This window comes from Astyanax mexicanus, chromosome 20, assembly GCF_023375975.1.
Source record: "Astyanax mexicanus isolate ESR-SI-001 chromosome 20, AstMex3_surface, whole genome shotgun sequence".
In the NCBI taxonomy this organism is placed as follows: Eukaryota; Metazoa; Chordata; class Actinopteri; order Characiformes; family Acestrorhamphidae; genus Astyanax; species Astyanax mexicanus.
Window position 1 is genome coordinate 9,098,683 of NC_064427.1, and position 24,873 is coordinate 9,123,555.

Below are 24,873 nucleotides of genomic sequence, written 5' to 3' on the forward strand. Positions count from 1 at the left end.
CATATATAAATACATTGGTTGTGGTTGAATATAGTGTTTTTTTCGATTATGTATGTCAGTCACATCATATCAAGCTACCCTGTCTGATCAGTGTTCTTTCATTTATCTCCTTTATTTCCATGCTTCTCCTGCTGTGTGTCCATGCACCTCTCCAAAACAAGGTAAGGATTTTTTTATTTAATCTTTTAAAACTGCACACACACACAAAAAAAAACTCTTAAATGTTAAAAAAAACATGTTAAAAGTGAATTACATTCACTGATAAATTTTAGTTTTTTTAAATAATTCATATAATTTGCTTGAAGAAACTAAATATATTATGTACGTAACAAGAATAAAGACATGGAGTAAATTAAAAATACAAAAATAGACGTAACCTTTAATATTGCAAAAAAGAAAGGGAGAGGGAATTCACAGTCCATACCATTCCAGACAGAAAAGTTATATTATACACTGAATACACATATCACATGATTACATATTGCTTTGTGTACACATTGGATTATGTAGTATGCAGAGTATCAGTAATCTAGTTAATATTTCCATTTTCACATAGATGTGTCACAAAATAATCTGTATATTTTTCTGACATGACTCACTCAGCATAAGACATGCAACATTAATCAACCTACTGTATGATTACAACTTAATATAGTTCATACAAAAACTTTTATGAGGCTTAAATATCAAAGTTTGAACCATGCTAACCCTTAAAAACTAGAAAACATTTAGTAAAAATAGTAAAAGCATGTTAAAAAGACAAACTGGTAATTGAAATTGTTCAAAACATGTGCTAAAATCAGGAATTAATATTATTAAAAACTTTTGCATTACAGAATGTACTGAACTGAAAGAAAATGTTGCATAGAGTATATAAATGGATGTGAAAATCAGTTATTTGGCATTGATATTATCAATATTACTGAAACTTTTACAGTTCAAGGCAAGCTCTCAGAAAAGCATGCAGCTTATTCATCTTACTAGATATCAACCATTTTTTATCACATAATAAGATATTCGTTTAAAAGTACATGAACACACACACACACACACACACACACACACACACACACAAATACACACACACACACACACACACACACATATATATGGAAACGAAGTCACAAATGCAAAGATTCCAAACTTTATTTATCACTTTTCTCATGCAGTATATATTTTGTATATATTTTGTTTGTTTATTGTCTTACTTTGTGTACTGTCACTGACATGAATGGGTGTAGCACAGCAGAGGTGTAACATATATATGGTAGTTTATGTAATCTTTGGTCTAGGTCCAATATAAATTGTTTTCAGGCAAGGTGTGAACACTGGCATGACATGCATCACAACTGACACAGATTTTCACACATATAAAAAAAAACTGTTGCATTTACTGAATGTGTACAATGCACAGAAAACAATATGTAAGATATATTGTGAACTTGCATGTCAGATTTATTGATGTCTATTGATATTACTGAAACTTTCACAGTTAAAGGTAAGTTCTTATGATTTCTGTCTGTCTTGTTATCTTGTGTAATACTTATGGGGTCGAATAGACCCTGTATAAAGAGATTTTCCACTAAAGTGCTCTTTCAGCTATAAAAAAAAATCTACTGTGCCCAACCTTGTAAGCCAAAACATTATATATTCCCGTTTCTAAGAAATTGAAAATATCTCTTAGTTTTGACGTTTTATGTGCATCCTTTGTCGTTTTCTAGTCAAATTTCGATTTTATATAACTAAAATGAACAAAGAATAAGCCAATGTGTATGCATTATTTTGTCTGTTTTTGATTAAAATGATTGAAATGAGTGTAGGAACACTGTGTCGCCGCCTGTGTGGCGCTGTCCGTCCATGTGGTGCTGAAATGCCTCCGTCTTTCTGCAGCATCTTTCTCTCCCTCTCTCTTTGTGTTGGTGCCCCTTTGTTGCCTAGCGGTCCATGATCAGTAACAATTAACACAATTAGCAATCAAACAGTTCTGCATCTATGCATTTCATCATTCAATATACAATTAAGCTAAAGCAAAAGACCACAAATGTTTATTTTATATTTGTATCCTTCATTCGCTCTCTCTCCTACCTAAAAGCACGCGCGCACACAGACTCCGTTCATGCTGTTTTTCCTTTTACAGCCACAAGACGGCAGATATGTACTTTATAGTAGTATATTTCTATATTGCAGCACTGAATTTATAACTTACAATAACAAAAAATACTGTACTAAATGCTATATTTTTATATTGATTGTTAGTTTTGTATTATATCCGATACGTTTGGTTTGTGGCTTTGACTGCTTAGACTACTATTATTATATTATTGCAATTAGTATTATTTAACTGTTATTGAACACACACACATATATATGTGTGTGTGTGTGTGTACAATGTAATAATATATATATATATATATATATATATATATATATGTATATATATATATATATATATATATATATATATATATATATATTATTACATTGTACACACACACACACACACACATGTGTGTGTTCAATGCACAGAATGTATATGATGTATATGATAATTTACTAATATATATATATATATATATATATATATATATATATATATATATATATATATATATATTAGTAAATTATCATTTACATTAATTACTCTAAAAATAACAGTTAAATAATACTTATTGTAATGTGCTGTACTAAATTCGTAAATTATGCTATCTATATGACAAGTTGTGTACAGCTTTAAGACTAGGAGAAAGAAGCTGACTGGTCACCACTGATGTGGGGTGCACCAATGATGTGCAGAATTGCACAAGAGAGATCTACTCCCTCCCTTCTGTGTGCTATCATTCCAAGGTTCAGAGCTGAATCCGCGCTATTTAACAAAAGATGGTCTTTCTTTATATGGAATTATGCTTTCTCCATGCTTCTTTGGATATTTTCTTTGTCTTGAAGACTGTACAAGCTTAAGAAAATTGGACTAAACATCTAACGTTTTAATGAGCCAAGATGGGGCTCATCCTGTTACTAAGGATGAAGATACACTCCTGTTTTTTCATTCTCCTGTGGAATACAATCGAGGCGCAGATTCGCTACACTATTCCAGAGGAGTTAAGAGAAGGGTCCGTGGTTGGGAATATTGCTAAAGACCTTGGTTTGGATTTTTCAGAGGTAATACATCGTAAATTGCGAATAGCGTCTGGGTCAGGTAAGCAGTACTTTAGCGTGTTTGCGGATAAAGGTGAGCTAGTCGTGAATGAAAAGATTGACAGAGAATTCCTTTGTGGGCTGAGCAGCCCATGTTTGCTGCCTCTTGAAGCTGTGATAGAAAATCCTCTGCGGCTACATCGAGTCGAGATAGAAATACAGGACATAAACGATAACATGCCGAGTTTTAGCTCCAGTCAGCGTATATTGAATATTCCTGAGTCTATTAACCCTGGTGCGAAATTCCTTCTAGATAGTGCAGACGATCCTGATGTGGGATCCAATTCTTTACAATCATACAGTTTGAATAAAAATACATTTTTCATACTGAACGTGAAAACACTGGATGGCATTAAAATTCCAGAGTTGGTGCTCGATAAGCCCCTCGATCGAGAAAAACAGGCTATTCATAATCTTATCCTGACAGCTGTGGATGGTGGGAATCCAGTGAGATCAGGCAGCTGTAAAATTTCTATTGTAGTTTTGGATATCAATGACCATGCACCACAGTTCGAAAAGTCGTTTTATGAAGCAACTGTTGGTGAAAACGAACTAATTGGTAATGAAATTGTGAGGGTCAGCGCGGTTGATTTAGACGAAGGTCCAAATGGGGAGGTTGAGTACTTCTTTGCAGAAAAAACAACTGATGCAATCAAAGCAGTTTTTGACATTAACTCAAAGACTGGTGTGATTGTTTTGAAAGGACCTCTGGATTATGAACAAGCTAACTTACACAAATTTGATGTACTTGCAAAAGATAAGGGTAACCCTCAAATGGAAGGACACTGTAGTGTTAAAATAAAAATTAACGATGTTAATGATAACGATCCCGAAATAGTTATAACATCTCTTTCAAGTCCAGTGCCTGAGAATTCTTTAAATAACACAGTTGTCGCTCTAATTAGCACAAAAGATGCAGATTCTGGCGATAATGGCAAAGTTAATCTTACACTTGCTTCTCGTGCACCTTTTAGACTAAGTCCTTCCGTTCTCAACCATTATACAGTGGTTACAAATGCTCCTCTAGATCGGGAGAAATATCCTGAATACGAGATCAAATTAAATGCTATAGACTCAGGTTCACCGCCAAGGTCCACTCAAAAAATAGTTACTCTCATTGTCTCAGATGTTAACGACAACCCTCCAGTTTTCTCTCAAAATTCTTATACAGTTTACACCAAGGAAAATAGTTTTCATGGATCAATACTGTGCTCGGTATCCGCAAATGACCCAGACTTGGACAAAAACGCAAAAATTTCCTACTCGGTTTTAGATTCTAAAATTCAGGACGTGTTTGTTTCCTCTTACATCTACATTAACTCAGAGAACGGCAGCATATACAGCATGCACTCTTTTGACTATGAGAAAATGAAAGTGTTCACGATCCAAGTTCAGGCTAAAGATCACGGTTCTCCATCTCTGAGCAGCAACGCTACAGTTCATGTTTTTATTCTGGACCAGAACGACAACGCCCCCTATGTCATTTACCCCTCTGCAGTCATGGGCTCCCATCAGAGGATGCCTCGCACCGCTAAACCTGGACATCTCGTAACTAAGGTCACAGCAGTGGACGCTGACTCGGGACATAACGGCTGGATTTCCTATCTGCTAGCTGAGGCCACGGACGCGTCTCTGTTCAGCGTCAATTTACACACAGGAGAGGTGAGGACTAAACGCTTGCTTTCAGAGCAAGATGACTCCTCTCAGAGACTGTTGATAGAGATACAGGACAATGGAGAATCAGTGCAGTCCTCCACAGTCACAGTGGATGTGCTGATTGAGGACGGCTTTCATGAGCCCATCTCAGACTATCGTAAGAAAACCACTAAACTCAATAAGAAAAGTGGTAAAATCACACTCTATCTAATCATCTCTCTCTCTTCCGTGTCATTGCTGTGTTTGATGACGTTCTTCATCTTATTGGCTAAATGTGCTCGAAGCAGTAGAGGCAGCTCGAGCTGCTGTATCAGACGGAACGATTCTGCATATAAAAATCCAAACAGAAACCTGCAGATCCAACTCAATACTGACGGACCCATTAAGTATGTTGAGGTGCTGGGAGGAGACATGATGTCTCAGAGTCAGTCCTTCGGCTCTTATCTCTCTCCAATGTCTGAATTTAGTGACTTCACCCTCGTGAAGCCCAGCAGCACCACAGATTTTACAGACACGCTAAACGTGCTGGATGCATCGTTACCTGACAGCACGTGGAAGTTCGAAAGCCAGCAGGTGAGAACTTTTTTATGTTGTTGTCTTGCTGTTCTAATCTTGTTATTACGCTGGCCAACATATAAAGGTGTTATTGGAAACCAAGGTTACCTCGGTGTCTCTTCCTTCAATTTCGATGTTGTTCATTTAGACATATATTCAAAATTGTGTGCGACATGTTTAAAAAACGTTATTTTCCTTAAAAGCTATGTTTTTATTATACATATAAGTGTTTTCTTTTTATTATTATTTTTTTAATGCTCTAAAAACTTTGTTTTATCCAAAAGTTCTCTACATTCATGCATCTACCAGAGAACTGTTTTTAAGGTTGCAAAAGAAAATGTTGTTTAAAAAAATCATGGCATTGCTTAAATTACTTTTTTAACTTTCTATTTTTTATTCTTGCCAATAATCATTCCGTATTTATAAGAAATCTTGTTTTGTCGTTGAATGTTCATATTATATTTTTTGACAAGAGACGCACAATAACAGTTCCCTATGCAAGTGTTAAATCTAGATTATTTTAAGGTCTTTAACACTAATTCTACATTTAGGGATAATTAGATTGTAAGCCCATCGTTCAGCACTGTAAAAATTAATTGTCATTCCTATACAGCATATTTTAATCTAATGTAAATTATTATTATGAGTAGTAGTATGCCGTCAAGATCCAATATCTATTGAAACGTATTTAATTGCATCTTATTCTAGTATAGCACATGTTCACCTTTTTGTGCGCACATTAGGTGCGCTGTTTCTTTAAGAAATCACACTGCCCCCTGTCATCCGCCATTGGAGCTGTCTCCACCAATGTAGTGCTGATCTACACAAAGAGATCTACTCCCTCCCCTGTTCAGAGCTCTGATGAGCACAATTTGTAGACCCAGACTAGGAGGGATACACTTCCACACGCAGCATTCTGGAAACATGGATATTTCTATGAAATAAAATGCGTACTACCAAAGTGGAATACTGGGGAATTAATTGCTTTTGGAAATGAGGACGCAGACACGAAGGGAGATCCTATTTTTGATGGTGCTGTGGCTTTTCTGTTTCGTTGTTTTGTGGAATAGAACAGAAGCACAGCTGCGCTATACCATTCCAGAGGAGTTAAAGGAGGGCTCCGTGGTTGGACACATAGCAAAAGATCTAGGCTTTGGAGTATCTGAGATTTCTGATCGTAAGTTGAGGATAGCGTCTGAATCCGGTAAGCAGTATTTTAGCTTGGATTTGAGGAATGGTGTACTGGTAGTGAAGGACGAAATAGACAGAGAAAGTCTATGTGGACAAACCGCGAGCTGTGTTCTGCCACTGCAAATAATTATCGAGGATCCTCTTCAGTTTTACCGCGTGGAGGTTGAAATACAAGATATAAACGACAACTCCCCGCGTTTTTACTCAGGCAAAAGTGTACTAGATGTGCCGGAGTCAACTCTGACTGGAGCAAAATTTCGATTAGAGCCTGCCCAAGATCCTGATGTCGGATCAAACTCATTGCGAACTTATTCCTTAAATAAAAACGAATATTTCGTTCTTAATCTTAAAAATAATAAAGATGGGACAAAGGTCCCAGAGCTTGTGCTGGAGAAGGCTGTTGACAGGGAAAGTCAGGCTTTCCACCACCTAATTTTGACTGGCATTGATGGAGGGAGTCCGTCAAGATCAGGGAGCACTGAGATTACAGTAAAAATACTTGATGCAAATGACAACGCTCCCATATTTGAAAAGGATGCATATGAGGTCAAGGTATTTGAGAACTGTTCTCTAGGTACGCTAGTTCTGATTGTAAAGGCAAACGACTTGGACGAAGAAGCGAATAGTCAATTAGATTACTCATTTGGGGCACATACTTCTGAATTAGTTAAAAGTTTCTTCATTATTAATCCAGAAACTGGCGAAATATCTCTTTCTAAAAAGCTTGATTATGAAAGCAGCAAATCGTTTGAATTTGATATACGAGCTAGAGATAAAGGTGCCCCCGCCATGGAGGGACACAGTCGAGTTCAAGTGACAGTGGCAGATGTAAATGATAACGCTCCAGAGATTATCATCGCCTCCTCACCCAAACCTGTAAGAGAGGATGCGCCAACTGGCACAATGGTAGCGTTGATAAAGGTCCAGGATTTAGATTCAGGCGAGAATGGAAACGTAACTTTAACAACGTCCCCCAATCACCCATTTAAGTTAAAGCCTACGTTTTCTAATCATTACGCTCTTGTTACTGAAGGTAAATTAGACCGAGAGCAGTTCCTAGAATATAATATTGAACTTAAAGCCACAGACTCAGGATCACCACCCTTAATGGTAAGCGCATTCTTGACCATAAATATATTGGACGTAAACGACAATGCTCCTAAATTTTCTTTACCTGTTTACGCAGTTTACGTTAAGGAAAACTGTGTTCCCGGAGAAATTTTGTCGTCCGTGTCAGCCTCAGATCTAGATACTGGTGAAAATGCTAAAATTACGTATTCGGTTCTAGATTTAAAACGTAATGATATAGCTGCATCGTCTTACATTTATATCAACTCAGAGAACGGTAGCATTTTCAGTATGCACTCTTTTGACTACGAGAAAATGAAAGTGTTCCAAATCCAAGTTCAGGCAACAGATAACGGTTCTCCATCTCTGAGCAGCAACGTTACAGTTCATATTTTTATTCTGGACCAGAACGACAACGCCCCATCTGTCATTTACCCCTCTGCAGTCATGGGCTCCCATCAGAGAATGCCCCGGTCCGCTAAACCTGGGCATCTCGTTACTAAGGTCACAGCAGTGGACGCTGATTCGGGCCATAACGCCTGGATTTCCTATAGGCTTGTGGAGGCCACGGACGCGTCTCTGTTCAGCGTCAGTTTACACACTGGAGAGGTGAGGACTAAACGCTCGCTTTCAGAGCAGGATGACTCCTCTCAGAGACTTCTGATTGAGATACAGGACAACGGAGAACCAGTGCAGTCCACCACAGTCACAGTGGATGTGCTGATTGAGGATGGCTTTCATGAGCCCATCTCAGACTATCATAAGAAAAACACAGAACTCTATAAGAAAAGTGGTAAAATCACACTCTATCTGATCATCTCTCTCGCCTCCGTGTCTTTACTGTGTTTGATGACGTTCTTCATCTTATTGGCTAAATGTGCTCGAAGCAGTAGAGGCAGCTCGAGCTGCTGTATCAGACGGAACGATTCTGGATATAAGAACCCCAACAGAAACTTGCAGATACAGCTCAACACTGACGGACCCATTAAGTATGTTGAGGTGCTGGGAGGAGACATGATGTCTCAGAGTCAGTCTTTCGGCTCCTATCTGTCTCCAATGTCTGAATTCAGTGACTTTACTCTCGTGAAGCCCAGCAGCACTACAGACTTTACAGACACGTTAAACGTGCTCGATGCATCGTTACCCGACAGCACGTGGAAGTTCGAGAGTCAGCAGGTGAGATCTGCAATAAGCTTCTGTTTACTTTCGGTAATTCAATAATTGAAAATATCGGGAAAAATTGTTTATGGATGTAATTTACGATGATATCCAGGTCAGCTTAGCAGAAGCTTTAGTTAGAAGGCTGGTCCTGTGTGTTATTATCCACATTTAGTTAGGCTTGTGCGTTTATACAAATATATAAGACCAAAGCTGTATATGTCTAACATTAACATTAAGTAAGCTCACAATTCTTGGAACATTGTTATTTAATTAATAGCCTTGTCGTCACAACATTCGGTTCTTTCGCTTTTTTTGTGTGCAAAACATCCGTCACGTGCTTGAAAATATTAGCAAATCGCCGTGAAATGTTATAACCACCTCTGATTAATAGTTACTAATTAGTATCGTTTTTTTGTCAGTTTCTGGCATGGCCTCAAATTCAGTCTTACTGAAAAAAATTAAGTTTTAACGTCGTTTTACTTGTTTTACTTATGTTTGTAGCAAACAGTTATAAGTGAACATTGTAACTAATAAGGCAATTCTAACTGGAAAGTACCATTGATGTAAATATAAAAAGAATGCATTTTGAGACTGGCTATGGGTAGTTGTTTTCTGTTGTACATTATTATTTTGCCACTACTTTCACCCAAACATCATTCATATTGTTTTCCTTTATTCCTGGACTGGTTCTTTTGATCTAATTACAGTACAAATTTGTAAAGACATCAAGACATATAAACGTCATCAAAGCAGTATATCAAGTTATCAGACATTGGCTTTGAACTTGGTTTGTGTATTATTCAGTGTAAAGTTGTTGAACACACTTGTATATGTGTGAATGACTGTGGACTTTTAACTGTCAGTAAATGTATATTTTATATAAGCCATTTTAGGTATTCACAAATAATATTCTTTAAATAGTTTAGATATTGTTTCCTTTAAGCACCATGAGGCGCAATATAGAAAGTGACTGAATAATTAATGTACGTTAAAATACATTTTATGTTATTGATAACAATGTATACATGTTTGTATGTGTGTGCGTGGGGGTGAGGGGGAAAAGACAGAATAGTTCAATAAAAACGCAGCAAAATAATGTTGCTTATCTCAGAGCTATCTTTCTTAATTCGATTGTGCATTGTCCTAATCAGTCACTTTTACTGTAAATTAAAATACAACCAAAACACGTAAGTGTTTTTAAAAAATTATAACAGTTTGCCTGTTTTGGTTTAGGTTACTACAAAACATTTACTTTTACTTTGATCTTATATAAGTTTTGTGCTCTCAAGCTTGATATACATCCTTGCCATATCAAAGCACATTGTTCCCGCAGCCCTGTCTCTTTAAAAACATCTGTATGTTTCTAGCCACACTCCATTGGTGCCTCCTGAACCAATAAAAGACAAGCAGAGTACAAAGAGATCTACTCCCTCCCCTTCCTATTGTGTCATTACCCTCACAAGAAGAGCTTCAGTCTACAGCGTCGGATGCATACGTGTTTCATTTTTCTCTAGTAAAGCAGACAAACGAATTATTCATTATTTGCCATGATTTACACGTTAATGCATTGTGGGGTATATTGTCGGTATAGGAAATGGAGATTATGATGAAAGAAATGCGGAGAAAATGGTGGATTGTCGGGCTACTTCATGCTCTTGTTGTGTGGAATATAATCGAGGCACAGATTCGGTACACTATTCCAGAGGAGCAAAACGAGGGCACCGTGGTTGGAAATATCGCCAAAGACCTGGATCTAAAATTATCTGAGGTTTTTGAAAGAAAATTGCGGATTGCCTCCGAATCTGGTAAGCAATTTTTCTGCGTGGATCCAGCCAAAGGAGAGCTGGTTGTGAAGGAAAGAATCGACAGAGAGACATTATGCAGTCAAAGCGCCACTTGTCTTCTTCCTCTGGAGGCTATTGTAGAAAATCCTTTACAGCTGTACCGTGTAGAAATAGAAATCCAAGATATTAATGACAATTCTCCAGTTTTTCAGAACCAGGAGAAGGTTTTAAATATAGCTGAGTCAACAGCTCCTGGTGTAAAATTTCGTTTAGAATCGGCACGAGACCCAGATGTTGGCTCGAATTCACTGCGTACTTACAACCTTAGTAAAAATAAACATTTTGTGCTACATATAAAAACAGAGAACGATGGAACAAAAGTTCCAGAGTTGATTTTGGAATCGTCCTTGGACAGAGAGAAACAACCTACTCTTACTATTTTGCTTACAGCTTTAGACGGAGGGAACCCTGCAAAATCCGGTACAACCCAAATTACTGTTCGAGTGCTTGACATTAATGATAATTCCCCAGCTTTTGAAAAAACGCAATATGAGGCCCAGGTATCAGAAAACGCACCGTTGGGAACAATAATTGCTTCTGTCAAAGCTGTGGATCGAGATGAAGGAGATAATGGTGAAATACTTTATGCATTCACGCCGCATGCATCTGAAGTTGTACAGAATTTGTTCAATGTAGACATCGTCACAGGCGATATTAAGGTCACGAATAAAATAGATTATGAGACTCACAGCTCCTTCAAGTTTGACATCATTGCCACTGACAAAGGCACTCCACCAATGGAGGGCGTTTGTAGTGTGCACATTGAGGTTCTGGATATGAATGACAATGCACCAGAAATTGTATTGAAGTCGTTGCCTAGTCCCATTGGTGAAAACGCTACTGTTGGAACAGTGGTGGCTTTGATCAGTGCTAAAGATTTAGATAAAGGAGACAATGGTAAAGTAAGTCTGACATTATTACCAGGAGCACCTTTTATTTTAAAAGCTTCAATTTCTAATCATTATACACTGATCACAGATCAGAAACTAGACAGAGAGTCTCACTCCGTGTATAGTGTTGTTGTAGTTGCTGTTGATTCTGGTTCACCTCAGCTCACATCTAAGCAGGAGATCATTGTTAATGTATTGGATATAAACGATAACCCACCCATTTTTACTCAGCCGTTTTACACTGTTTATGTAAAAGAGAACGCCGCTGCTGGGTCGATATTGTGTTCCGTGTCGGCATCTGATCCAGATCAGGGAGAAAACGCCAAGATATCGTATTTTGTTTTAGATTCGAGAGGTATGGACACACCTGTCGCTTCATACGTCTACATCAACTCAGAGAACGGTAGCGTTTTCAGCATGCACACTTTTGACTATGAAAAAATAAAAGTGTTCCAGATTCAGGTACAGGCGAAAGATCACGGTTCTCCATCACTGAGCAGCAACGCCACAGTGCATGTTTTTGTCCTGGACCAGAACGACAACGCCCCCTCTGTCATTTACCCCTCTGCTGTCATGGGCTCAATCTCCCATCAGAGGATACCCCGTTCTGCTAAACCTGGACATCTTGTTACTAAGGTCACAGCAGTGGACGCTGACTCGGGCCATAACGCCTGGATATCCTATCGGCTTGCGGAGGCCACGGACGCGTCTCTGTTTAGCGTCAATTTACACACAGGAGAGGTGAGAACTAAACGCTCGCTTTTAGAGCAAGATGACTCCTCTCAGAGACTGCAGATAGAGATACAGGACAACGGAGAACCAGTGCAGTCCACCACAGTCACAGTGGATGTCCTGATAGAGGACGGCTTTCATGAACCCATTTCAGACTATCTTAAGAAAACCTCAGAACTCAATAAGAAAAGCGGAAAAATCACACTCTATCTCATTATCTCTCTCGCCTCCGTGTCTTTACTGTGTTTGATGACGTTCTTCATCTTATTGGCTAAATGTGCTCGAAACAGTAGAGGCAGCTCGAGCTGCTGTATCAGACGGAGTGATTCTGGATATAAGAACCCCAACAGAAACCTGCAGATCCAGCTCAACACTGACGGACCCATTAAGTATGTGGAGGTGCTTGGAGGAGACATGATGTCTCAGAGTCAGTCATTCGGCTCATATCTCTCTCCAATGTCCGAATTCAGTGACTTTACTCTGGTAAAGCCCAGCAGCACTACAGATTTTACAGACACGCTAAACGTGCTGGATGCCTCGCTACCTGATAGCACGTGGAAGTTCGAGAGCCAGCAGGTGAGAATTTAGATAAGCTTTTCTACATTTTAGGCTTTTCTTCATTCCACTTTATGCTGACCTTGGGTAATTTGTGATTTTCAACTTTTGCATAGGTTAAGCTTTAAAAATTAAATTTAATGTTTCATTAACCACTGATAGCATTATCTATCTAGATGAGTATCAAGTATGTTAATCAAATTTCTGACAAGTCTCAAAAGTCAAATCTCACTATTTCTGGCAGATTATTATAATTATTATTAAATTCTTAATACATTTAGTCCTATCTGATAGCCAAAAAGAAAACGAATCTCAGTACTTTATTAAACATTATGCTACTAATTTACCATGCATTTTTCCTCTTTTGTGATACGCGACTTTTGTTGTAGGGACACAAATTGGCAGGCCATTGTTAAACTGTTCAGCATTCAGAGTATATTGTAGTGTATATAAGTGATATATAACCCTGGTAATATTTATTTTACTATGGCAGCGTATTCTGTTTTTATGGGAGTTTTTTTTAGCAGCTGGAAACCAATATTTTAGTCAATTTAAGAATGCTTATTCAACTATTTTCATTCGTTTATTTTTGTTTAGTCTGTAAATCTTGTTTTATCCCCTAATCCACTAAACGTAAAAGACCATTGTTCAGTATTGTTGCATCTATTGTCTGATTTGTTGAACTACCTGCCCAAATCGATTCTTAATTTAACCCCGGACTCATGATTGTGTGCGTTTTTCCAAAGAGCAGTATGTATTTTTCTCAGTTAGAAATATTCTGAAGTAATTTTAATTTGATATACTAAAATATTATTTCTTAATTGGTGTCACGTGCTATGTTGCTTAAATGAAAACAGGTGTTTGTGTGATTGGTCGGTGGAATTTTACTGTCAGTACACTAAAATATGATTGGAGAGGATTGTGATAGTTTAAAAAAATAACATAGTCTTGTTATTCTTAATTATATACATTTCTAATAATGACTGATTTTTAACATATAGATACAATATTAAAGTATGTATGTGAAGTCTAAGAAGAAAAGATGTGGAATAGATTCAGTGAAGAAGACTAAAATAACCTGTCGCTGTCCAAAACAGTAGTTCTGAAATGTGCAGTTTCTGAATTCTGTCTTCTCTATACAAGCCGATTAATTTACTTCTTGCTTTCAGAAAGAGTATTAAGGAGATGCTATTTTCCATACTACATGGGTCTGATTTTATGGTTTAACTAAATACAAAATATTTACTATGAATTTGAATATCTACATATGTTGTTCACTGAGATATGCCTGAGATATACCCTATCATAGTATATTGTTTAAGCAACGCTGTCTCTTTAAAAACATGAGTGTGGTTCCAGTCCCACTCTATTGGTGCCTCATGAGCCAATCAAAGGCCAGCAGAGTACAAAGAGATCTACTCCCTCCCTTTCCTATTGTGTCATTACCCTCACAAGAGAAGCTTCAGCTTGCAGCGTCGGATACAGCGTTGGTTTTCTTTTTTCCACTTGACCCGCAAACAGAATTATTCATTATTTGCAATGATTTATAGGTTAATGCATCGTGCCGTATATTGTGGATATAGGAAATGGAGACTATGATAAGAGAAATGCGGAGAAAATGGTGGATAGTCGGTCTGTTTCATGCTCTTGTTTTGTGGAATATAATTGAGGCACAGATTCGCTACACTATCCCAGAGGAGCTAAACGAGGGCACCGTGGTTGGAAATATCGCAAAAGACCTGGATTTAAAATTATCTGAGGTTTTTGAACGGAATTTGCGGATTGCTTCTGAGTCTGGTAAGCAGTATTTTAGTGTAGATCCAGCCAAAGGAGAGCTAGTTGTGAAGGAAAGAATCGACAGAGAGACATTATGCAGTCAGAGTGTCAGTTGTCTTCTTCCTCTAGAGGCTATTGTAGAAAACCCTTTACAGTTGTATCATGTAGAAATAGAAATTCAAGACATTAATGACAATTCTCCTGTTTTTCAAAATAAAGAGAACACCTTAAGAATCGCCGAGTCTACAGTACCCGGTACAAGATTTCGTTTAGAAGCTGCTAAAGACCTTGATGTTGGCTCAAATTCACTACGTTCCTACACAGTTAGTAAAAACGATAATTTTGTGCTGGATATTAAAACTGAAAAGGATGGTACTAAAGTACCTGAGTTGGTTTTGGAATCCCCTTTGGACAGAGAGAAACAACCAACCCTTAGTGTTTTGCTTACCGCTTTAGATGGAGGAAAACCTGTCAGATCTGGAAAAACTGAAATCAATGTTTTTGTTTTAGACAACAATGACAATGCACCGTTTTTTGAGAGGCTTCAGTATGAAACAAAACTTGCAGAGAACACAGCAACAGAAACGGTAGTTATTTCAGTTAAAGCTGTTGATCGAGATGAAGGCATTAATAGTGAAATTCGCTATTCGTTTAGTCCGCATACAAATGATGTAATATACAGTATGTTTTCTATTGATTCCATAAATGGCGATATTAAAGTAAACGGTCTAATTGATTATGAAACTGGTAGCTCTTTTAGGTTTGACATTGTTGCTAAAGACAAAGGAGTTCCACCAATGGAAGGTCTTTGTAGCGTGCATATAGATGTTTTAGACATGAACGACAACGCACCAGAAATTATACTAAAGTCAATGCCTAGTCCTGTACGAGAAGACGCTCCTGTTGGAACCGTTGTAGCTTTGATAAGTGGAAAAGATTTAGACACAGGAGACAATGGCAAGGTCAGCCTGGCTATATTACCAGGAGTCCCTTTTACTTTAAAACCTTCTATTTCCAATCATTATACAGTAGTTACTGATGAGAAACTAGACAGAGAGTCTCATTCTGTGTATAATATTGTTATAGTTGCTGCTGATTCTGGATCACCACAACTAACATCTAAGCAGGAGATTCTTGTTAATATATTAGATGTTAATGACAACCCACCTATGTTCATTCAGCCGTTTTACACTGTTTATGTAAAAGAAAACACGGCTGCCGGGTCGATATTGTGTTCAGTGTTGGCATCTGATCCAGATCAGGGAGAAAATGCCAAAATATCATATTCTGTCTTAGATTCTAGAGTTCTGGACACGCCTGTATCTTCATACGTCTACATCAATTCAGAGAACGGTAGCATTTACAGCATGCACACTTTTGATTATGAGAAAATTAAAGTGTTTCAGATCCAAGTTCAGGCTAAAGATCACGGTTCTCCACCTCTGAGCAGAAACGCCACTGTTCATGTTTTTATTTTGGATCAGAACGACAATGCCCCATCTGTCATTTACCCCTCTATTGTCATGGGCTCTCATCAAAGGATACCCCGCACCGCTAAAGCTGGACATCTCGTTACTAAGGTCACAGCAGTGGACGCTGACTCGGGCCATAACGCCTGGATTTCCTATGGGCTCGCGGAGGCCACGGACGCGTCTCTGTTTAGCGTAAATTTACACACGGGAGAGGTGAGGACTAAACGCTTGTTTTCAGAGCAGGATGACTCCTCTCAGAGACTGTTGATAGAGATACAGGACAATGGAGAACCAGTGCAGTCCACCACAGTCACATTGGATGTGCTGATAGAGGACAGCTTTCATGAGCCCATCTCAGACTATCGTAAGAAAACCACAGAACTAAATAAGAAAAGTGGTAAAATCACACTCTATCTGATCATCTCTCTCGCCTCCGTGTCTTTGCTGTGTTTGATGACGTTTTTCATCTTATTGGCTAAATGTGCTCGAAGCAGTAGAGGCAGCTCGAGCTGCTGTATCAGACGGAGCGACTCTGGATATAAAAATCCCAACAGAAACCTGCAGATCCAGCTCAACACTGACGGACCCATTAAGTATGTTGAGGTGCTTGGAGGAGACATGATGTCTCAGAGTCAGTCCTTCGGCTCCTATCTCTCTCCAATGTCCGAATTCAGTGACTTTACTCTCGTGAAGCCCAGCAGCACCACAGATTTTACAGACACGCTCAATGTTCTTGATGCCTCGCTACCTGATAGCACGTGGAAGTTCGAGAGCCAGCAGGTGAGAACTGCGAATCGTTTCATTACATTTTCATTGATGATATATTGTACCATGTGTGTGTGTGTGTATATATATATATATATATATATATATATATATATATATATATATATATGTGTGTGTGTGTGTGTGTGTGTGTGTGAGACGTTAGGTGCTGACGTTATGTAATTTATAATTTTCGTCTGCAATATTGGTAACCACCTAGTTAGCTTAATTAGGTTAACCTTTAACGATTTAAAGCTTGACATATTTTCGCACATATCATCAATTTGCCCTAAAGACATTAAGTTTGGTTTAATAGCAACACAAAATATTTGTAAATTTGGAGCCAATATGCACCTTGTTGACTAGAAAGTCAACTAAAGTTCACTTTCGCTTACATTGATGCTGCATATTTTTGTATTGTTTAATAGGCAACCTACACTGCAGCCATACATAGAAAGGCGATTGTTAAATTGTTTAATTTCAATTATTATTATCTGTTGTGGTATTTTCTGAATTTGTATATATATATAATTGGAGATTCTTGCTAAATGTGTGTATTGTATGCAGTGTTATTCTAGAGACCACACCCGTTTTTGCTAAATGATCCATGGGCTTGAGTACAATATTTTTTGAGATGCTTTCAGCTATTGATAATTTCATAATGTAGTTTTTCCTAATTTTCTAGTGTGTTCTATGTTGTACCACGTATAATATAGAAGTTAATTGGATTTTTTTTTTATAATGATTGAATGTCAAGTTTAAATAATAAAGTGTGTGTGTGTGTGTGTGTGTGTGTGTGAGGGGGGGGTTGTAAGTATGCGTGTGTGTATAAGAAAAAAATAGATTTGGTATCGATTTCCATAAAAAAAGAAAAGAAAAAAAGAAAAAATCAGCGGAATGTAAGTAGCTCTCCAATACAGTGGTTCTGAAGTTTGCGGCTAAGGCCAGTTAGTTTACTTCTTCCTCTAAGCTGGAAAAAAATATTGTTTAAGAGATGCGATTTTCCCTACCACATGGGTTTTTTTCATGGTTGTAGCGCAATACATTTTGCTATGAATTTTAATAACTACATGCATTTTCACTTTAGCCTGGGACATACCACGGCACACTTTCCTAGCAATACTGTCTCTTTAAAAACATGAGTGTGGTTCCAGTCCCACTCTATTGGTGCCTCGTGAGCCTATCATAGGCCAGACGAGTACAAAGAGATCTACTCCCTCCCCTTCCTATTGTGTCATTACCCTCACAAGAGGAGCTTCATCTTACAGCATCGGGTGCATGCAGGTTTCTTGGTCCACTGGACTAGCAAACAAATAATTATTTCTTTTTTGCAATGATTTATACATTAGTGCGTTGTGCTGTATATTGTGGATATAGGAAATGGAGACTATTATTAGAGAAATGCTGAGAAAATGGTGGATCGCCGGGTTGTTTCATGCTCTTGTTATATGGAATATAATCGAGGCACAGATTCGGTACACTATCCCAGAGGAGCTAAACGAGGGCACCGTGGTTGGAAATATCGCCAAAGACCTGGATTTAAAATTGTCTGAGGTTTTTGAACGGAATTTAAGGATTGCTACTGAATCTGGTAAGCAATTTTTCAGCGTGGATCCAGTCAAAGGAGAGCTGGTTGTAAAGGAAAGAATCGACAGAGAGACATTATGCAGTCAGAGCGCCACTTGTCTTCTTCCTTTAGAGGCTATTGTAGAAAACCCTTTACAGCTGTACCGTGTAGAAATCGAAATTCAGGACATTAATGACAATTCTCCAGTTTTTCAGAACCAGGAGAAGATTTTAAATATAGCGGAGTCAACTGCTCCTGGTGCAAGGTTTCGTTTAGAAGCAGCACAAGACCGTGACGTCGGTTCAAATTCACTTCGGACTTATACCATTAGTAAAAATGATCATTTTGTGCTTGATATGAAATTAGCAAAAGACAGATCTCAGGTTCCTGAACTGGTATTAGAAAAACCTCTAGACAGAGAGAAACAACCAACCATTATCCTTATGCTGACAGCGTTAGATGGAGGAAAACCTGCCAGATCTGGTACTGCCGAACTCACTATTATTATTCTAGATAATAACGACAATGCGCCGGTTTTTGAAAAATATCAATATGAGACAAAGGTTGCTGAAAATACCCCACCAGGTGTCGCAGTCATTACTGTCAAAGCTGTAGATCCAGATGAAGCTTTAAACAAAGAAATAACTTATTCCTTTGGACCACACACTCCAGATATAATACACATGTCGTTTTCTATCGATACATTGACTGGTGAGGTTAAAGTAAAGAATGAAATAGATTTTGAAGCAGACAAATCTTTTGATTTTGACATTGTAGCCAGAGACAAAGGCACTCCCCCCATGGAAGGTCTTTGTAGCGTTCACCTGGATGTTCTAGATACGAACGACAACGCACCAGAAATTGTATTAAAATCGTTGCCTAGTCCGGTGCGTGAAGACGCACCTATTGGTACTGTAGTAGCTTTGATAAGTGCAAAAGATCTAGACACTGGAGACAATGGCAAAATCAGTCTGAGATTATTACCAGGAGTTCCTTTCAATTTAAAACCCTCAATTTCAAACCATTATACTTTAATTACTGACGAGAAACTAGACAGAGAGTCTCACTCTGTATATAATGTTGTTATAGTTGCTACTGATTCTGGATCACCACAACTTACATCTAAGCAGGAGATCCTTGTTAATATTTTAGATGTAAATGACAGTCCACCTATATTTATTCTGCCGTTTTACACTGTTTACATAAAAGAGAACGCGGCTGCAGGGTCGATTTTGTGTTCAGTGTCAGCTTCTGATCCAGATCAGGGAGAAAATGCCAAGGTCACTTATTCTGTCTTTGCTTCTAGAGTTGTTGACACACCTGTATCTTCATACGTCTACATCAACTCAGAAAACGGTAGCATCTTCAGCATGCACTCTTTTGACTATGAGAAAATTAAAGTATTCCAGATCCAAGTTCAGGCTAAAGACCACGGTTCTCCATCTCTGAGCAGCAACGCTACAGTTCACGTTTTTATTCTAGACCAGAACGACAATGCCCCCGCTGTCATTTACCCCTCTGCAGTCATGGGCTCCCATCAGAGGATGCCCCGCTCCGCTAAACCTGGACACCTCGTTACTAAAGTCACAGCCGTGGACGCTGATTCGGGCCATAACGCCTGGATATCCTATAGGCTCGCGGAGGCCACAGACGCGTCTCTGTTCAGCGTCAATTTACACACAGGAGAGGTAAGAACTAAACGCTCGCTTTTAGAGCAAGATGACTCCTCTCAGAGACTTCTGATAGAGATACAGGATAACGGAGAACCAGTGCAGTCCACCACAGTTACAGTGGATGTGCTGATAGAGGACGGCTTTCATGAACCCATCTCAGACTATCGTAAAAAAAACACTGAGCTCAATAAGAAAAGTGGAAAAATCACACTCTATCTGATCATTTCTCTCGCCTCCGTATCTTTGCTGTGTTTGATGACGTTCTTCATCTTATTGGCTAAATGTGCTCGAAGCAGTAGAGGCAGCTCGAGCTGCTGTATCAGACGGAGTGATTCTGGATTTAAGAATCCCAACAGAAACCTGCAGATCCAGCTCAACACTGACGGACCTATTAAGTATGTTGAGGTGCTGGGAGGAGACATGATGTCTCAGAGTCAGTCCTTCGGCTCTTATCTCTCTCCAATGTCCGAATTCAGTGACTTTACCCTCGTGAAGCCCAGCAGCACCACAGACTTTACAGACACGCTCAATGTGCTGGATGCGTCGTTACCTGACAGCACATGGAAGTTCGAGAGCCAGCAGGTGAGAATTTAGATAGAGTTCGCTTTTTTTAACACTTCATCTTTTAATTATTGTGCAAATGGTAATTTTTGTAAAGATGGTAAAGTATTTGCTTAGGTTGAACTTTAAAATGGAAATGTACTGTTTCACTAACCACTGTTAGTCTTACCCATCTATCTGAGTATCAAGCATTTTCTTAATATTTTTATTATTTCTGGCAAGTTATTTTTGTCAAGTTATTTCTTATGCTATTTATTATCAAATTACCCGAATACATTTAGTTAAATATGATAGCCAAAAATTCTCTCTAATTGACCATGCATTTTTTCCTCTTTTGTGCCTAAACTCATGATTGTACGCATTATTTTCAGAGATCAGTATGTGTTTCTCTCTCTTATGGAATTTTCTAAAGTAAATGTTAACTTTATATACCATGATATTATTGGTGTGTTTATGTCATATGCCGTGTTATTCAGATGAAAACACTTGCTATTATGTGACAAAGAGGTGGGATTTTACTATCAATAGACTACAATATGATATGAGATGCTTGTGAAAGTTTGATAATCTCATAGTCTATTTTTTCCTAATCACATTCTGTAACGTAGAAGTTGGTTGGACTTCTAATAATGATTGAATTTCAATATATGGGTACAGTATTAAAGTGTGTGTGTGTGTGCGTGCGTACGTGCGTGCGTGTGTTTGTGCGCGTGCGTGCGTGTGTTTGTGCGCGTGCGTGCGTGTGTGTGTGCGCGCGTGCGTGCGTGCGTGCGTGTGTGTGTGTGTGTGTGTGTGTGTGTGTGTGTGTGTGTGTGTGTGTGTGTGTGTGTGAATCCTTAGAAGAAAATATGTGTGGAATAGATTCTGGGAAAAAGACTAAAATAAGCTATCTATTTGTCGCTCTCCAATACAGTGGTTCTGAAATGTGAAGACTGATTTCTGTCTATTCTAGACGAGCTACTTTTGCTCTGAGCTTCAAAAACAGTATATAGGAGATGCGATTTTTCCATACAAGGTTGATTTTAACTATGAATCTGAATATCTACAGTTGTTGTTTACGTTGGCCTGGGATACACCCTGCCATACAACGGTACACTGTCCCAGCAGTACTGTCTCTTTAAAAACATGAGTGTGGTTCCAGTCCCACTCTATTGGTTCTTCATGAGCCAATAAAGGGCTAGCAGAGTACAAAGAGATCTACTCCCTCCCTTTCATAATGTGGCATTACCCTCACAAAAGGAGCTTCCTTTTAGAGCGACGGATGCACAAGGATTTTATCTATCACTGGACAAGCAAATAAAGAATTATTCCTTATTTGCAATGATTTACACGTTAATGCATCGTGCGGTATATTGTGGATTTAAGAAATGGAGACTATGATGAGAGAAATGAGAAGAAAATGGTGGATGGCCAGGCTGCTCCATGCTCTTGCTTTGTGCACTATAATTGAAGCACAGATTCGATACACTATTCCAGAGGAGTTAAACGAAGGCACCGTGGTTGGAAATATCGCTAAAGACCTGGATTTAAAATTATCTGATGTTTTTGAACGAAATTTTCGGATTGCCTCAGAGTCTGGTAAGCAGTATTTCAGCGTGGATTCAGCAAAAGGAGAGTTGGTTGTGAAGGAAAGAATCGACAGAGAAACATTATGCAGCAAAAGCGTAAATTGTGTTGTTCCCCTTGAGGGAATCATAGAAAAGCCATTGCAGCTGTATCGCGTTGACATAGAAATACAAGATATTAATGACAATTCTCCTGTTTTCCAAAACAATGAGAAGGTTTTAAATATATATGAGTCAACGACTCCTGGTGCCAGATTTCGTTTAGAGGCAGCTCAAGACCCTGACGTCGGTTCAAATTCACTGCAGACTTACACTCTGAGTAAAAACGGACATTTTGTGCTAGATATGAAGTTAGCAAAAGACAGATCTCGGGTTCCTGAATTAGTATTAGAAAAACCTCTAGACAGGGAAAAACAATCAACAATTAGTCTCATGCTGACGGCGTTAGATGGAGGAAAACCTGTCAGATCTGGAACTGCAGAAATTACTATTAACGTTCTTGACACAAATGACAATTCCCCAATTTTTGAAAAAACTCAATATGATACAAAGGTATCGGAGAATACGCTACCAGGTACTGTAGTAATTACTGTAAAAGCTGTAGACCCAGATGAAGCTTTAAACAAAGAAATAAGTTATTCATTTGGACCACACACATCAGATATAATACACAGTTTGTTTTATATAGATACATTGACTGGCGAGGTCAAAGTAAAAAATGAAATAGATTTTGAAGCGGACAAATCTTTTGATTTTGACATTGTTGCCAGAGACAACGGCACTCCCCCAATGGAAGGTCTTTGCAGTGTTCACCTGGATGTTCTAGATACGAACGACAATGCACCAGAAATTGTATTAAAATCGTTGCCTAGTCCGGTGCGTGAAGACGCACCTATTGGCACTGTAGTAGCTTTGATAAGTGCAAAAGATCTAGACACTGGAGACAATGGCAAAATCAGTCTGAGATTATTACCAGGAGTTCCTTTCAATTTAAAACCCTCAATTTCAAACCATTATACTTTAATTACTGACAAGAAACTAGACAGAGAGTCTCACTCTGTATATAATGTTGTTATAGTTGCTACTGATTCTGGATCACCACAACTTACATCTAAGCAGGAGATCCTTGTTAATATTTTAGATGTAAATGACAGTCCACCTATATTTATTCTGCCGCTTTACACTGTTTACATAAAAGAGAACGCGGCTGCAGGGTCGATTTTGTGTTCAGTGTCAGCTTCTGATCAAGATCAGGGAGAAAATTCCAGGGTATCGTATTCTGTCTTAGATTCAAAAGTTATGAACACACCTGTATCTTCGTACGTCTACATCAACTCAGAAAACGGTAGCATCTTCAGCATGCACTCTTTTGACTATGAGAAAATGAAGGTGTTCCAGATCCAAGTTCAGGCTAAAGATAACGGTTCCCCATCTCTGAGCAGCAACGCTACAGTTCATGTTTTTATTCTGGACCAGAACGACAACGCCCCATCTGTCATTTACCCTTCTGCAGTCATGGGATCTGTCTCCCATCAGAGGATGCCCCGCTCCGCTAAACCTGGACACCTCGTTACTAAAGTCACAGCAGTGGACGCTGACTCGGGCCATAACGCCTGGATATCCTATAGGCTCGCGGAGGCCACGGACGCGTCTCTGTTTAGCGTCAATTTACACACGGGAGAGGTGAGGACTAAACGCTCGCTTTCAGAGCAGGATGACTCCTCTCAGAGACTGTTGATAGAGATACAGGATAACGGAGAACCAGTGCAGTCCACCACAGTTACAGTGGATGTGCTGATAGAGGACGGCTTTCATGAGCCAATCTCAGACTATCGTAAGAAAACCACAGAACTCAATAAGAAAAGTGGTAAAATCACACTTTATCTGATCATCTCTCTCGCCTCCGTGTCTTTGCTGTGTTTGATGACGTTTTTCATCTTATTGGCTAAATGTGCTCGAAGCAGTAGAGGCAGCTCGAGCTGCTGTATCAGACGGAGCGACTCTGGATATAAGAATCCCAACAGAAACCTGCAGATCCAGCTCAACACTGACGGACCTATTAAGTATGTTGAGGTGCTTGGAGGAGACATGATGTCTCAGAGTCAGTCCTTTGGCTCCTATCTCTCTCCAATGTCCGAATTCAGTGACTTTACGCTCGTGAAGCCCAGCAGCACCACAGATTTTACAGACACGCTCAATGTGCTGGATGCCTCGTTACCTGATAGCACGTGGAAATTCGAGAGCCAGCAGGTGAGAATTGCTACGATTTGATACAGCTAGTTTCATCTCGTTGTTTCGTTATAACAGCGTTGGCCATCGTTTGGCAAATTAAATTAGAGTAAGTGAGACGACTTTTATGGATTATTGTGATTTTATTGTAGCTAAATGTTGTTCGTTACTTCGTTGGCAATAAGTACTATATATTAGTCCTTGCCCCATTTATCCACACAATAAATATCTCCCACATTGACGATTGACATCGCTATTTAGACTGCTATAAGGCCAGACGGAATGTTCTATTGTTTTTTTTTTTGTTTGTTTTAAACGTGTTTTCCATGAAAAGCTTAAAAACTATTTTACAGAAAACGACTGTCTTTGTGCTTTGTTACTTGGATTAATGTAATTTGAACAGTGCAGACAGTTTACC

At 38.7% G+C, this 24,873-nt stretch overlaps 1 protein-coding gene across 44 annotated transcripts in view; it reads left to right on the forward strand.

Moving 5' to 3' along the window:
* LOC111188804 (protocadherin gamma-C5-like) overlaps positions 1-24,873 on the forward strand; it is a 100,205-nt gene that overhangs the window by 47,816 nt on the left and 27,516 nt on the right. For 4 of the 44 annotated variants that reach the window (XM_049468719.1, XM_049468745.1, XM_049468721.1 and 1 more), the window contains exon 1: positions 10,406-12,301. The exons of 17 other annotated variants lie outside the window; for them this stretch is intronic. In XM_049468719.1, the coding sequence (XP_049324676.1) occupies positions 10,421-12,301 (1,881 nt within the window). In that variant the 5' untranslated portion in view covers positions 10,406-10,420. Of the gene's footprint in view, positions 1-2,838; positions 5,425-6,197; positions 8,665-10,405; positions 12,302-12,691; positions 12,869-16,308; positions 16,876-18,692; positions 19,991-20,505; positions 20,683-22,251; positions 24,477-24,873 lie in introns of those variants that run through there. 23 more of the 44 variants (XM_049468726.1, XM_049468723.1, XM_049468750.1 and 20 more) reach the window with 17 other exon arrangements.